The 16295-nt window shown below is 44.2% G+C and overlaps 1 protein-coding gene across 2 annotated transcripts in view; it reads right to left on the minus strand.

Annotated features, from left to right (window-relative positions):
* Positions 1-16295, minus strand: part of TMEM104 (transmembrane protein 104) — a 65046-nt gene that overhangs the window by 30383 nt on the left and 18368 nt on the right. The window contains exons 7-8 of one of the 2 annotated variants that reach the window (XM_050920844.1): positions 12336-12435; positions 11344-11452 (exon numbers count right to left, since the gene is read on the minus strand). In XM_050920844.1, the coding sequence (XP_050776801.1) occupies positions 11344-11452; positions 12336-12435 (209 nt within the window). The remainder of the gene's footprint in view (positions 1-11343; positions 11453-12335; positions 12436-16295) is intronic. The other variant, XM_050920845.1, reaches the window with a different exon arrangement.

A 16295-nucleotide genomic window follows, 5' to 3' on the forward strand; every position in this document is an offset into this window, starting at 1 on the left:
GAGCGGCACTACCTCGCAATCTTATAGCAAGTTTGCCCTGAGGCTGATTACCCTTTCTGCCAATTCGCTAATGAAACTCTCGGAGAAGGAAGAAGAAAATATTGAAGTCACTGTCCTACTTGATGGAAATGCTTGTATGTAATTAGCCAGGCCAATAAAGTCGCTGTTTTGTTTAGCAGTAAGATCTGTTATTTCTATTTTTAAAAACAGTGGAAAAGTATTACAAAATCTGCTGTTCAGGAAGTCTTGTACTGACCCACTCCATGGACAGCTTAGCTGACACACCAGGTCTCTTCCAACTTCAGTTTCTATGATGCTGTCATTACAATATGAAACTAAACCCTTAATATAGCAAGAGCACTTAGAACTTATGTTCCATAAATGATTCAAAGAGAGATAGACCAGTGGAGTCTCTTGAAACAGGCTGGCCTGAGAAGAGTCTTAAAGGTTATTTTGAAATCTTTCTGATTTCTGCAGATCATGTCTAGAAATCAGTTCTGACACCTGCCCAGTTCAAGAGAGACAGGTCTTCAACATCAAGAGAGAAGGGTGTCATGTTTGGTGTCTTGCTGCCTGATCGAGCTCTGTTCCAACATAGGGTTTTATTTATAGAAGGATCTGTCCTCCCTCTGGCCTCTTGCAGGCACAGTGCTTACTGAGTACATCTACACTGCACACAGAGGTGGGATTGTAGCTCAGGTAAGCATTATTTATATTACTGTAGCCCCTAGGAGACCTAGTCATGGACTAGGGGCCCCACTGTGACAGACACTATACAAATGCAAAATAAAAGAAGGTTGCACCATCAGTTGCAGTGTAGACATACCCTTGAAGGTGAGATTTCCACAGAGTTAAGGGAAGTGCTTGGAGAGGAAGAAGAGTGATCCCCAAACCCATTTTCTAACTCTCCTTGTTCAAGACAGCTGCTCACTAGCCAAACCCCCTTACAAATCTTAAACACATTGTTTATTGTTATGCATGCTATGACATGGGTAATCAAATCTCAGGCTTCAGAAAATAAAATAGCTGCTATAGGTGGTCAGGAAGGAGTCTGCCTTCCTTCCCACAATACAACATGGCACAACTGGCCAGCTGTTTTACGGGAATCAAAAGTATTGACCTTCATCTGAAAAATCTGCCACTCCTGGAGGCAAGAGACTAGACTTGGAGCAGTGCGGTTATCCCTTCTGGCAAAGCCTAGATCCCTAACAGAGACTCCAAAAGAAAATATCCTCAAATGGACCAGTTCGAACTTCCAAAGCAAGCCAGGAGCAGACTGAAGGCAGTCACACTGCAACTCAAGTTGCCTAAAACCAATGACATCCTACACTAATCGTACCAGCCAGACCTCTTCCTGTTTGGGTTGGGAAGCCTTTGGCCAGCGACCATAGCACACATGCCTGGGAAAGGATCAGGCAACCATATGTAGGATACAGTCTGATGCTTTCACTCTCTGCACAGCCCTTGCTAGTTGGCTGGAGGCAGCTGAGAGAAGGACTCATTATTAAGGCCCTTTGTTAGGAGCGCTCCGGAAAAGCTCAGTGTCAGGATGAGTGACAGTGTAATCCAGGCCTCATTTAAGAAGAAAAACCACTTCTCATTGTGAAGCGAACAGACAGCTCTTTGCAAAAAAACACATTCCAGTCCCCTGCACTATCGATTTATCTGTAATAAGAGACAAGCTAATCCTTTAAAGCCAGTCACTTCAATCCACGTCCTTCCAGTTTCTTGGAGTTCTTCCACTATGTACCAAAGAATCAGTCTCCTTCCCTGAGTCCTGGTACATTCGCCTTCCATCTGATACTCCCCTTGTCCTAAGGGTAGGGAGGCTGCAAAGGAAGCTAGCAAATCCAATACCAAAAGCAGAACTTTAGCGCTAGGGATACTGACATGACAAGTCTACATCCTGCTTGCGAAATGCTGCACAGATCTCTCTGCCACTGCATGAGCCAAATCAATTAAAAACAAAGCCTCATTCACAGAGGCTAGGCATGAACCAGGTTTTGTTTTTTTTTTTTTGGTTGGGAAACATTGAGGGGAAAAAGCCTTGTGAAACTGCCAGGTTATCTGTCAAAGACGCACGATGAGCAGGCAATAAACTGCGACAGAGACAGAAATTAATGACAAGCCAGAGGGACGAATGGCCAAGAAAGGAGGGGCGAATTCAACCTTATTAGCTCCATGACAAAAAGCGGAGAATAGCTTTCATTTCCCAGACGCCATTTATTTTGGTGGAACTCAGCTTCCAGTTTTTGTAGCAGCTTCAGGGCAAACTGACCTCACTCTTTAAAAAGTTGATGAGATGGAGACAGGAAAGAGACCCAGAAATCAGCCCCTCGGACTGGGTTTTTAGTCAAACAGTGCTGCATTCTCAAGGCATCTGTCGCAAAAGTTATGGTTGCACTGATTAGTTACAAAGCAGGACTTCAATCCTTTTGTTTCTCACATACCCACATGCGCTGCAGTATTCCAGAAGATGAAGATGCTGCAGCATTCTGGATCACTAATGTAGGTTCTTCCTGACTTCCAGTACTGTAACTGCCCACAGGAGTAATAACTGCCATTCTTTTACGCTGACAGTCATTTGTTTTTATTTCCACATTCATTTTGCAATAAAAAGCACTGGAGTGTTTGTAGTAAGGAACAACATGCTCGAGCGTTGGCAAGAGAATCTTGCTAGGACACATCCCTTCAGAGAAAACAGCACAAGAGGAGGCTACAGCAATGGCTCTATACTGCCATAGCAGCCCTGCTGCAAGCTGCAGTGGTTTGGCCTGTTACTACAGAACACTGCTGTATGAGTGTTCTAGGTGATTGTTGTAAGCAAACAGGCATGGTGGCTTCACATCAGCACAATAAACTTCCCCCAAACAGTTTTCCTCATGACCCCTCTGTGCAGGCTTAGGCTCAGCACACCCAGCAGTGGATTCACACCCCCTTGGCAGCAGTGCTGCTTTCAGGTGATGACGTAGGATGGGGTCGGCAATCTTTTAGAAGTGGTGTGCCGAGTCTTCATTTATTCACTCTAATTTAAGGTTTTGCGTGCCAGTAATGCATTTTAACATTTTTAGCAGGTCTCTTTCTATAAATATTGTGACAGACCCAGGCCAGTAGGGTACAGGAGTCTGGTAGAGGGAAAATATACTGGTCACTGGATGAGTAGTTTTCTGTTCCCTGAGTGACCAGAGCAGGGGCTGCACTGGAGTAATCAGGAACCTGCTAGAACCAATTAAGGCAGACAGGTTGATTAGAACACCTGCAGCCAATCAAGGCAGGCTAATCAGGGCACCTGGGTTTAAAAAGGAGCTCACTCCAGTCAGGGAGGGGAGAGCTAGAGGAGAGGAAGTGCGTGTGAGGAGCTGGGAGCAAGAGGCACAAGGAGCTGAGAGTGAGAGGGTGTGCTGCTGGAGGACTAAGGAGTACAAGCGTTATCAGACTCCAGGAGGAAGGTCCTGTGGTGAGGATAAAGAAGGTGTTTGGAGGAGGCCATGGGGAAGTAGCCCAGGGAGCTGTAGCTGTCACGCAGCTGTTACAGGAGGCACTATAGACAGCTGCAATCCACAGGGCCCTGGGCTGGAACCCGGAGTAGAGGGCGGGCCTGGGTTCCCCGCAAACCTTCCCACTCCTGATCAGACACAGGAGAAATTGACCAAGACTGTGGGGAAGATCACTGAGGAGAGCAAATCTGCCAATAAGCGCAGGACCCACCAAGGTAGAAAAGGAACTTTGTCATAGTATATAATATATAACTAAACTATTGTTTTATGTAATGTAAATAACATTTTTAAAATGTTTAAGAAGCTTCATTTAAAATTAAATTAAAACGCAGAGCCCCCCGGACCAGTGGCCAGGACCCAGGCAGTGTGAGTGCCACTGAAAATCAGCTCGCGTGCCGCCTTCGGCGCACGCGCCATAGGTTGCCTATCCCTGACATAGGAGGTCAATCCTCCCTCCCACGGACACTTGTTCCTCACTTGCTGGCTCTGAAAGTCTCTAGGCCACTCCTAACACTGAGACCCGCAAGAATAGATACCTGAGACAGCAGCTATGATCTACTGATTGCTGGATGTGACTGCTGTGGGGCACAGTGGCGGAAGGTGGCAGAATACAGGGAAAGTGTTCTCAGCTGTAGAACGGAATGCTCAGAACAAGAGCGTGTCTCACCTCAGAAGATGCGCTCAGTTCACAGCATCACCTCTCAACTCAAGGACTGTTCCCAAAACCAACGGACTTGGGGAGAAGAGTTAGATCAGCTGCTCATGCTGGGACATCATTGCTACGAATCCCTTACATCATACAAAGCAAGTGAGAGCTGTTTTGGGGGATACCTCCACCAACGGTGGACACCCCTGCTCCCTCCCCCATCTAGAAGACTCAAATGTTTGTGTGCGCCTGCCTTGAGTTTTTGCATGCTACTGAACAGCTGACACGCTCCACCACATAACTGGCTGCACTTCAGCTCCACTGCGTGGTGAAGTGATCCTTTATATATAGTTCGTAAGGCAATTTGAGATCCTTTCGGCTCAAAAGGGTTTGTGCTAAGTGTAAGCTCTTGAGAGCCAGCTGGGGCTGCAGCTTTGAAAACCTCTCTGGAAAGGCTTTATCCACCCGGGGTTGTATTCAGCAGAGGGGCCATTTGGGTTAAATAGTGGTAACGGCTACTCCAGTTAGCACTAGCATGTGAGGAAGGCAGGCTGTGGACTCAGGTGCTCACATGTGGAAGAATTTTGGCTTAATTGGGGATGCCCTTCAGTAAAACCCTTTAAACAGGAAGGCTGCATGTTGTTTCTTAACAGTAGAATCTATAGAAAGCCGGGTATGCAAGGGATCCAACCCTACGGGGGGGTGAATGAGGGCACACAAATTAACAGAGACATGGTTCTACAGTGAGAAACCAAAGGCACTGCCATGCCCAGATGAGAGGGACAGGTTCCCAAATGCAGTCTTATACCCGCAGAGACAGACGTGAGGTTACAGTCAGAGCTGTGGGGGGAATACCAAGGGGGCAGCTCTAGAGTCGGAGAAGGGGGAACAGGGAGATGGAGACGAGAAAAAAAGCTCTACAGATTGCAATCAAAGAGAACCCAAGCAGGAAGTGCCATGCTGAGACAGAAGAAGAGGGGAAAATGCATCTACATAAAATGTACTAATTCAGCTTTAGCCCTTTCAGGTTAAATTCTGCATCTAACGAGAAGATCTTTGTTCCCCTTGATTATCTCCCCACCCTTCTGCACCAGATTCTCTCTGTTTCAGACAGATCCTGCTCTGGTTGCTCATTATTCTAATCAGAACGTCAGGCTGGGGTGACATTGTCCCTTCCTGAAGAGAGATGGTGAGTGCTTAAGAGCCTGCTCATTTGATTCACCGCACAAGCATGTTTCCAACTGGGATAATCTCCATTAAACCATCTGTGCTCCCATCTTCACTCAACCCGCACCCGCTGGGCTGCCTGCGATACTGCAGCATCTGTGAACCTGTAAAAGTGGATGCCATGTATCTTTCCCAATAAGCCAAAACCCAGCACATCCTCCCATGGAACAGATATACCCGATAGCCTTAAACGCTGCAACGCCAGGCTAGGGAGAGGAGCTTTTGCAGCACCTTCCTCCAAAATGGCATTTGCTTCCCCCACTTGGGAGTTTCAGTCTGTTATGGGAAGACACTGGGCTCCTGAGTTACCAGGAAGGGAGGGCTGACAGAAGAGAGGAAGCAAAAGCATTTCCGTCCACCCCAGTGCAGAACTGAGCCAACATTTGCCACGGTCATGTTCGATCAGACTCTCCAGATGGCTGGCGAGTCCCACGATTTAACCCCTTATTTCTTTTATGAGTATTAAATCAGTCAATTTTTCTCTAGCAGCAAAATCATTATTTCACCATATCACTAAGGAAGGGTAACATCAGGACTGTAACAGGAAATAGGTACAAATCCAATGCAGAGAGGGTTAAATCTTAAATCCACTGTCCCTTCCTCCAGTCCACACAGAAGACATTTGGCTGGCCTTAAGGGAAGTGTTATAAAAGGAACTGCAGCAGGGCTCCATGACCCTAAATCTGTAGGCTAACTGCACTACGAAACACAGCAGCAGAGACTTAGATCTTACCTCCCTTTATAGCTCACTCCAGGCTGCCCTTAAAAATGGGCATAAAACAGCCAAATGACCCAGAAGTCACTCTGGCTGCCGAGGACGCCACTGCGTTGAGACTGACCGATTTGAAAGGAAGAGCAAAAAAGTTACCAATTTCCTTTAACAGCAATCAACGTTTGCCATCTACAGGACATGCAGCCTGTGCCTCCCTTACTAGCCGATTCACCCTGCATGCTGCACCAAGCGTACTCATGCCGTGCTTTTCACAACCCCAGCTTCCAAACTCAAGGAGGCAAATGCAAGCATCGAGTAACAGGACAGGAAGGAGGGAGTACAACTGAGTAAAAGCACCATTTTCCTTGACCTGTTTCTATCACAAGCCACCCGTATTTTGGGACGCAATTTACAACCAACACCACTCAATTTATGCAGGATGACGGTTACTGTGGGCCCAGCAGGCTACGTGTCATCCCTGCAGCCACACATACGTGTGCTAGACTCTGTAGCAGTAATAAAAATGCTGCACAGGCACGCAAATCTCCAGAGAGGGACTTAATCAGTCTAAACAGTCTCATTACGTACATGGTGCTCAACATCCACTTCCAAAAAGTAGGAATGAAGTTCATTTCCAGAGAAGTTTTTGGACATCAAACCAATAAATAGGATTTTATGTCAATCATTCTTCTCCTCCCTTTCCCCAGACTAAAGATTTGGTGCTTGAAACAGGGATTACTGCAATTGAGAAAACAGGGAAGGGAAAAAAAAAAACAGAGTCCTTGGGGGAGAGGCAGGACTGACCTTCTGCTGACAGGTGGCATTTGAGGTGAAAAAGGCCCAATTGGTATGATTCCTGCAGTTGCCACAGATTCCGCAGAAAACATTAACTTGACCATTTAGTCGTAAAAAAAATATAAGGAAAAACGTTGCCAGTAATTTGCTGGCTGCGTACACACAGGAAGTGGTGGGAGCTGAGGGGGATTCCTTCTAACTGAGGGTAGGGAGCAGAGTGCTGGCTACGGTGGTAACTTGGCTGGACTGTGCTGACCTGCTTAGACTCCCTCAGAGCTGAGCATGCAGCTCAGCCATGGGGAACAGCCAGGAAAGATTGGAAAACTACAGACAATTGCTCAGGGGACAGTCTGATGCTCGCAAAGAACAGTGCTGGTTTCTTTGGAGGACAGCGTGACTTTCCTACTAAGTTCTTGTGTTGTCTTTTTCCTCCTTCCCATACCAGGATTTAGTATGAGGAAAAGCTCCTTGGTTTCAGCTGCCTGATTCAGAACCCATTCACAAGTGGGAGAGTTAGGACTTCAGAACAAAAGGGCCCTGGCTTCTAGGGACATTTCTCATGCTAGGGAGGAGAAGGTCCCATTTGTTTATGTTCTTGAGAGGTTTATCCCCCTTCTCCACTTCTAAATGGCTTGTTTCCCCCTTTGCACAACCAGGCTCTGGCTATCCTGCTGTTCCTAGAGGATCCACTTCTGTACATAAACTTGACAGTTTAAGGTGATAGTTATTCCATGCTGAATGTAAAGTGTTGTGGTAGACACAGACACATTCTGAATTAGGAAACCTCTTTGCCAAATTTTGATCTCCGCAGTACAAAACATTTCACGTGACAGCTGATGTCAAGTTTTAATTTTGTACTACATACAATATTCCAATTAAGCTTGGGAAAAAAAACCAACACTTCAGAAAATAGTCATCTCAAAGCACCATCATGTTTTGAGAAGAAAAAGCTTGATTGCACTACAACTTACTTTGTGGAAAAAGAAGTGACTACAGAGTTTGAAACAATGCAACAAGAGACAAGAACAGCAGCCCTTTTTCATTTGATGGAAGCATGTGCATCTGAGAATGTGTCACTCAGTACTCTGGTCTACCCAACTCTACCTTACTGTTTGACCACAAAGCCTACTTTCCTATAGCACAAATTTCAGACTGTTTATGCTACTTCCTTGAAGATTGTTGTGGTTTTGAACAAGTTATCCTTTCATCCCTGGAGTTTTTCAAAGTGAAATTCCAACAAAGCAGGGTGGATAAAAATCAATGATTTAAAATAAATAAATAAATAAATAAATAAATCCTTTTTTTTTTTTTAAATTAAGTCAGTTTTTTTGATAAAATGCTTTTTGAGGAAAAAATCTAAAGATAGTTTTAATTAAGATACAGTATAGCTCAAAGATATCTCATCATGGAATAGAGATTATAAATTCTAATTCTATAGTATGAGACAATATATTCACGTAATGTTTAAGAAAAGTTTTGTAAACGAGTTCCAATAGTTCATGGATTAGGGCTCCAATCTTGTGGGGTTCCACAGGCTTCCGTAAAGATTAGGTTAATCCTTTTATCTACTCAATGGAACTCAGTGCTCAGTCTAAAATATACCATCAGAGATGCTTAGTTTTGCAGATCTCAAACTGTGGATGTGTGTCCCCACAGGTAACATGCTTGTTAACAGCAAAAATGTTATTAAAAATAAATAATATATAGAAGTGAGAAATAACTGACCTCAACTCTATTGTCCCTCTGCAAATTTGTGTAGACGGAGTCAATCCCTTACTGCTCTCTAAAAGTGCAAACTTTCAAAAAGTTCAATGAATAGAAGAAGATTTTTGGGGGCGGAATAGATCTGGACAAAGAAGTCTGGAGATAAATGTGAGAAGCGAGGGACATATGCTTTTTTGTTAAAATATTATGTTTGCTGTTGAAGAAAAAAATCCAGAATATTTAACGTTGTTGTTTTAGTTAAATAAAACAATTAAGATGTTTGTCTGGTGATGTTCTCCTCCTAAGAGAGCATAGCAAGAAAATCTTCCAAATATTAATGATTAACCTGTTGAACTGAAGATAGTTCACCTCCCGATGACTTCATAAATATCTGTTTCAGTTACCTTTGGTAAATGAAATAACCAAATAATCATTCATTTTCTGATATAGTTGTAAAACGAATCTGAAAAGTTTTCAGAATAAATCACTGTTTAAAAATGTATAGTGTGTACCTTCTGAAAATGAAACCTACATCTACCTCTGAGTTGTGAAGAATATGTATTAAGATTATAACAGCCAACAAGTTTTAATGTAGAAGACTTTTATGTAGAAAACTATGATTAAACGGAGTCTTCCTGACTAGTGATTTACATCAATTTGCTTTAAATCAAATCCACCCTGCAACAAAGCTAACAACGGAGAAGAAAACCCTGTGTTCCTGTACTGAAGCATTTCTAGCTCCTTACAAAGTAACATCTGATTGTTACTGGACTGTTAAAATGCACATTGCTATAATTTAATGATACTCTGTAAAATTTGCCACTTTGCAACACGAAGGAGACACACCTTTTTTCCCTGGACAAATATAACGTAGACATACCCATTGGTCACCTGTTGTCTACAAGTTATAACAGAACAGTGAAAAAGATTCATCAGCACCGAAGGCAGTTTAATTTTTAAACTCCCTTCACAGGTGTACCATATGAAGAATAGCTCTCCTGACCTTGATGACGACAACAACACTTTTTGCAGTGACTCAATGTGCTTCACAGACAGCTAAGTGTCAACACTCTTGGAGCTTTGTTAACATTACCCTCCTTTTACAGAGGAGTAAATGAAGACAGAGGTTAGGTGACTAGCTCAAGGTCAAGCAAAAACTGAACTGCAGAGCTGGGAATAGGAGTCCTGATTTGTCCTCTTCGACATACGTATATTGGCAACATTGCATCTAGTAGGAAATGATAGAGATATTAGTGAAGATGTTACTGAGCTCAGAGGTTGCACTGACAGTTTGGAGCTTTTCTGTATGTTCAGTCCATCGCTGGAGCAATTCCACTGATTACCTAACCATATCTCATAGCATCACACAGCACTGTTCCCACTGAAGGCAGGTGGAGAAAAGCATTGAAACCTTTCTTGATTACTCAATAGATAAAGGGTTAATCACTGCCACAGACGTTAGAGGATAAGCTAACCTTCAAACCTGAATAAAGACAAGCAGGGGGAATAAAGTTCATGAAAGTTGCCCACTCAGACTGCAGCAAGTAAGGTTGTTTGTTTGTTTAGGCTTTTTAAATTTTCAATTATCTTTATGAGTTATAGGTGTAATATCTGGGAGACGCAGTTAGTAATTAATGCATTTCTGCCTTTCCTGATGGGTTCCTTCTGTTCAGTCAAAGAGTTATTGAAATTCAGAGCGAAAATCCTCAATCATGTAGGTTTTCAAAGAAATAGGCCAAGATGCAATTTAATAAAGCAATAATATTTCTTTTAAATAATTAACCAGGCTGTGACATTTACTAATATTCCTGAGATCTAGTTCCTGTTCCAGTGTTATTACTGCAACAGTGAGGAGGGCTCAGGCATGTGATCCAGCCACCACACTCTCCTTACGATGGCAACTGAAAGTATTGCTTATCTTTACTCCTGCCCCTGGGTTTACCTGCTGGCACTGATGATCTGATGCATCCTTCCTCTAACTCTTTCCACTCCGCTTTTTATTTAAACCCGCAGCTAAAGTTCCAACAGGTCTGAGATTCAGGCTGCTTTTGCTTTCAAAGCTATTAAAGCTCTTCATTTCCTTCTCCCCACTTCTCACCCCAAACAATGGTTTCTGTCTTCATGTGTAACTCCCACTCAAGACAAAGAGAGTTTGATTCTGCCATGCAGCAGAGCCACAACATTTTGATACTGCATCGTAAGCTAGCCAGCCATGCTACTGAAATGGTACATAAAAGAAACAGAACCATGTCTGGCGACATGCTCCCCCTCAAAGAGCAGAAGTTTGTATAAAACTACAATATTTCACACACACAAGTTGTTCAATATAGGAACAGATCTAACACTCATATACAGCTTTGCATTCAAAAGGATCCTAATACACACAGTAAACTTTAAGACGCTGTATATAAAGTCAGAGTCACCTCACCAAGCACTGAAGTGCAGCCACTTCTAGGTTGCAACACAACCCCTGTTTAAACAGTACTGAGATAGACAGCATGCAGGCCAGAAAGTGAAGAATATTGCATACTAAAGAGAATGCAGGGGAAATTTCGCTTAGCACAATGCAGTTAGCCAAACTATACTGTAGTCAGGTGATCAAGCCAGCAGTGAGAGCATTCAGCAAATCAGACGGGGCTGAAGTCAGAATTCCTGACCTTGGCTGTTCATCTGAACACATTATGCCATAGAAACCTGCGTACAACATTTCAGACCAACTCAGATATAGGGACCACACCAGTCATCCAGTTCTGAGCACTCACCAGATAGAGTCTGTAAGCATCAATCCGCCTGATTGGCCCCCAGCACTTGTCTGTATCGTTATACTTTGTGACATCTTCAACATCGCAGGAGTGATTGCCAGTTACGCTGCTGAGAATGGGGTGGTGGGGAGGGGAAAGAGAGGGAAACAAAAGGAAAACAGTAATTAACATCCCTCTGAATACACTAATTGCGTCTTCCTCTCCCCTCCAGTCAAACAGAATGGGGCGTGGTGGAGACAGACATGCAGAGACTTTCCCCTGATCTTGCTGCTCTATCATAGGCCCAGGAAACATAAATCACTCAGAATTATGTAACCATAGAGAACTGCAAAGAGCCCAAGAATCTATTTAAAAATGCAGGTGATGGGACTAGATGGTTGAAGTTACTAATAGTGGGATACAGAGACTTGCACCTCTAGAACACTATTTCAATTTGAGCCCAGAGCGAACTTGAACAAACGTCATTCTTCTCTGACAGTTATTGTTGCTTATGAGGAAGGAATTGGTCTCAGTCTAATTCTTAATGGACACCTAACCATATCAAAAAAGGACTCTGCTGTCAGCCTAGCTGGCCATCTCAACCGACAGGCCAAGAACTTACTAAGGACCACACCTGGGCACGGTCCTTCAATGACAAGCAAACACATGGGTGAGGTCAGTACAGTTCACATTGCTGCAGCCAGTGCTGCATTAACCACGTGGGAAAACAGGACTTAGATTCAGTCAGGTCAAGGGACTCTTCAGCCAATTAATGCCAGCTTAGCTGTCTCCAGTGAAGGAGGTGTCCAACCTCACTACCCCATCTGTAAATGCCGATGACCTATTCTTGGGTCACCTCCCTCTCTGGCTTTCAAAAATCAAAGGCAAAACCAGGTCTACTGTATATTCATTAGCCCTCCATCGCAGGAGCACTCAAATGCAAAGGGATCTGTTCCATCCTCTATCGTTAGTACACTAGATCCCTGGGCTTACAAAGAATTGCCATCACTCACCAGGTCACCTGCATGAGTGAGACTGGCACAGCAGCTGCGTAGATCGCTAGGTCCCCATAGAGGTAGATGATTATACAGAAGTAAAACAAGTTGACCCCCACTGCAAGAAAAGGAAATGCATTAATAGAAGGGCTGGGGCCAGGTGAATCCTTGAACTCTGCTCCTAAAGGAGTTAGTGGTTCACAACACCTCCTTGCCAGGGGATTTTATTATTTCATTTTCTCCATCAAAGTATGTATTTATTTGGTAAAAAATTTCGTGCAGGTGAGAGGTGCAAAGCTAGCTGCACTGGAGGCTGGAACCTTCTGCCCACAGGAGATGTACAGCATAGGCAGAAACAGTACAAGCTTCCTCTCACAGCCCTGTCAAAGAATCAAAGCTTACCTCTGGCCCATTAAATCCCTGGCCTCTTCACTACGATGGCCCACAAGGAAGACTAGTGACAATTGTGATGATGGCTTTGGTGCCACGGACACCCGCTTGCTAGAAACTGGACTGAGTGTAACCAACTCCTTTCACATAAGCTACACATCAGGTGGTGACGGCTCTCTGACATGGAACAGATATAAGCCAGCAACCTGAAGGTAAAAGGTGCCCTATTCAAATAGGAACACCCAAGCCCATCAGTTCTCTCTTCATTCTCTCCCACTCTTTACATAAACGTATTCACTAGTGCCAGTGGCACAATTCCCGTGTGGAAATCATCTCACTTGAAAGCGAGAAGTGCCAAGCGACTGGTGAAGTTGAAATGCATTGAGTCACACCCTGGGGTGCAACAAAACATTGACGTAGTTTAAAGAAGACTGAAGAGACAGAGTACTCTGAATACCTGCTCATTGTAGAGTGGCCCTTTAGCATTGCACTGACTTGAAACTCTGCACCTACAAATCTCCTGAACTCCCCAAGAGCTTAGAATGTCAAGGTTGGAAGGGACCTCAGGAGATCATCTAGTCCAACCCCCTGCTCAAAGCAGGACCAATCCCCAGACTCCTAAATGGCCCCCTCAAGGATTGAATTTACAACCCTGGGTTTAGCAGGCCAATGCTCAAACCACTGAGCTCTCTCTCCCCCTCTCAGCCATGAGGTTTTAGTCACGCAGAGCGCCCAGGTTCTGCAGGGCTGAAGCTAAGCTTCTTTGGAAGGCTCTCCTGCAGAGTTTATAAACTTTGAGCTTAGTTTCAACCCTGTGGAGCGTGAAAACTAATTCTGCAGTACTTCTGATGATATTAAATCTGAGCTTTACCAAAGTTTCACACATTCTCCCCTGCCCACAAAGCCCTTCATCACAACCAGGTTTTACATGTCCTGCATTCAGCTGGAAGAAGGAAGACGAAATAGAAAACCTCTGCAACAAAGCTAGTTTTTTGCACACAGAAAAATCTTAATGGGGCACACACAAGAAACTCTGCTGTCATAAGCTGAAATCAATGAGGACAAAGAGATGCCAAATTACACTGCCCCAACTTTGAAGAAGTGGAGCCAATTGCCTCATTCTAAACAATACAAAGTAAATCTCAACAGATTTTAGTTCAAAGGCAAGTGAGCTATGAAAAAGCATGCAACTGTTTCACTTTAGCAGGCAAAAAGAAAGCAGCAAGCATTAGAAGAGAAGAGCATGAGGAGAACACAATGTTTTGACAAGTCTGTGCACAGGACTGGGCATGATGAACTCGAGTTCAAATCCCCAGGGATGCTAACTCCCCGTGGCTTGGGCAAGTCACTTTATTTTGCTGTCTCACGTACGCTATCTGTAAACGAGGCTAGCACCACTGATCACCTTGCAGGAGGGAGGATTAATGCTCATACAAGGCTTTGTAATTTAGAAGCTCTACCATCTATTTAGGTAATTCCACTGCACTCATCACTGCGGTATTTGGATGCTACATTGTGTACGTTGTTTCTCTTTCTCTCTCTAAACCAAATATTCTAGGTTTTGTGGCCCACTTGATTAATGACCTCCTGTTTGGAAGGCACTGTCTCTGCAAAGAGAAATCAAAATATGGTCTCAATATTATTACAGCACCAGCATCCCCTACTCAAGTTTCAAAATTCCTCCCTCATATCACTGGATCCTCCAAGATGGTACCTCTCACAGCTGAGGGGACAGCTGAAGGAGAATGTCAGACTCTCTTAAAATATATATGAGGGAACAGAAGGGAGGGGACTGGAAGAAAGTGGGGGGATGTGTATCTTGATGATATGCCTGAGGTACGCTGGTGCTGAGATTATGTCCATATTACAGAGCCACAGAAGTGACCTCCAACCAGCTTTTCAATATAAACCTGATCTTGACCTTCTTTTCTTTCTTAAAAAGCTGTTTCTCATGTACGTTCTGTAGCCACGGGAGGTTCATTTTTCTTTTGGCAAAGTTTGAAAAATGAGGTCCCTCTCTCGGAAACACCCCCCCCATCATATTTATTAAAGGGGAACTGCAGTGCTCAGCCCCTCAGAAAAGAGTCAGGCCATTATCCTAGAAACTCCCAATTTGGGTGGGTTTTTTTCCCCAGTTGTCCTCAAGGAGAACTAGTGCTTTACGGTATTTTTAAGATGGTCACATAGGGACAGTCATTGTGTAACTCTGAAAACCATCAGATTCCAGGAGCAGGTGGAAGGACAGTTAAAAAAAAAGTTAACCCTTTCGACAGAGCTGCTAATCCAAGATGTCTCAGTTTTTAAAAATCAGTTTCCAGCCCTTTGTGTTGAAACGAGTCTTTAAAATGTAAAGAAAAGGTTAGGGCTCAAAGTCGGATTTTCCCAGTAATCCCTCCACTTCTTCCCCATTCAGTTTCCATCCAGTGTAACTGTCCTAGTGGAGGAAGTGCCAACTCCCGCCTCTTCCGATGACTGCCCATGCAGCTGCTTTTATGCAGGCTTTCTACTTTATTCCCATAAGTTTCTTGAACTAAGAGTTAAGAAGCTGGTGAACTTGAAACCCCAGATCTTTAAAAGTGACTTGCTGATCTCTGGGATGCAACCGTGCACCATCCTGGGTCCCTTTCAGTGCTCGGCGTTGTGCTCAGGCAGCTCAGCTCAAAGAACATGCAGCATTCCCAGCTTGACTTTCTAATCAGTGACGTTCAGGCAAGAGGTTCCCCCATCTTCTGAGAGTGCAGGCGGACTTCAGTGTCAGTTCTGTTTATAAACTGCCACTGACCCTCCCTGGTCGATACTTTCATTACTGGACACAAAACAGGAAGATCAATGACTTCCTGTGAGGACAGAGAATGATGAATGTGCACAGAATCTGTTATGATGATAAACGACTCCCGGAGCCCTGGCAGAGAGAGCTCAACATTGTGACCAGAGAGAGACATGCTTCAGAGCAGGTTCCTTTAAAAGGAAATTGGTGGGGGCTCTTTATTTTTCCTTGCAGCCCAAACGTAAGTCAGTCCCCTTCAGAAAACAGATGGAGAATCAGAAGTGGAAGATTTATCCCCAGCTTAACTCCGAGGTTTGCAGATTCACATCCTGTCAGATTGTTAAACCAGTCAAGGGAACTGAGCAGAGAACTCATTAGCAACAACGGGGTTTTTCCTTTTAACAGGCCAACGAGTCTCTCTGGTAGGAATCTGCGACAAAGCCAGCCCCCCACCACCACCCGCCTTCTCTCCAATGGCCATAGAGCCCCCCCGACCCCTCATCTCTGCCTGTGCTACACAACATCTGGATCCAAACATCAGAGACAGTTGCTAACGGTACAATCGTGGAGGCTAATGCTTTGAGCTAGTATTTTCAAACTCCAGCTTCTGACAGCCTAGATTTCTCATTCCCTAACCAATAAACAACTGATCACGGCACAACCCCCTCATTCAGACCCTTTGATCTCTGTGGAGCCTTTCAAATGACTGGTGTGCTCTGACAGTCTACAGAGAAGCATGTTTAACTTGGCTCTTCTCTGATCTCTTAGGTTTGAGCTTTTCTAGCAAAAACACAGTTGGGCACCTTTGAACAGGAGCAGAG

The sequence above is a fragment of the Gopherus flavomarginatus genome, chromosome 12 (assembly GCF_025201925.1).
Source record: "Gopherus flavomarginatus isolate rGopFla2 chromosome 12, rGopFla2.mat.asm, whole genome shotgun sequence".
NCBI lineage: Eukaryota > Metazoa > Chordata > Testudines > Testudinidae > Gopherus > Gopherus flavomarginatus.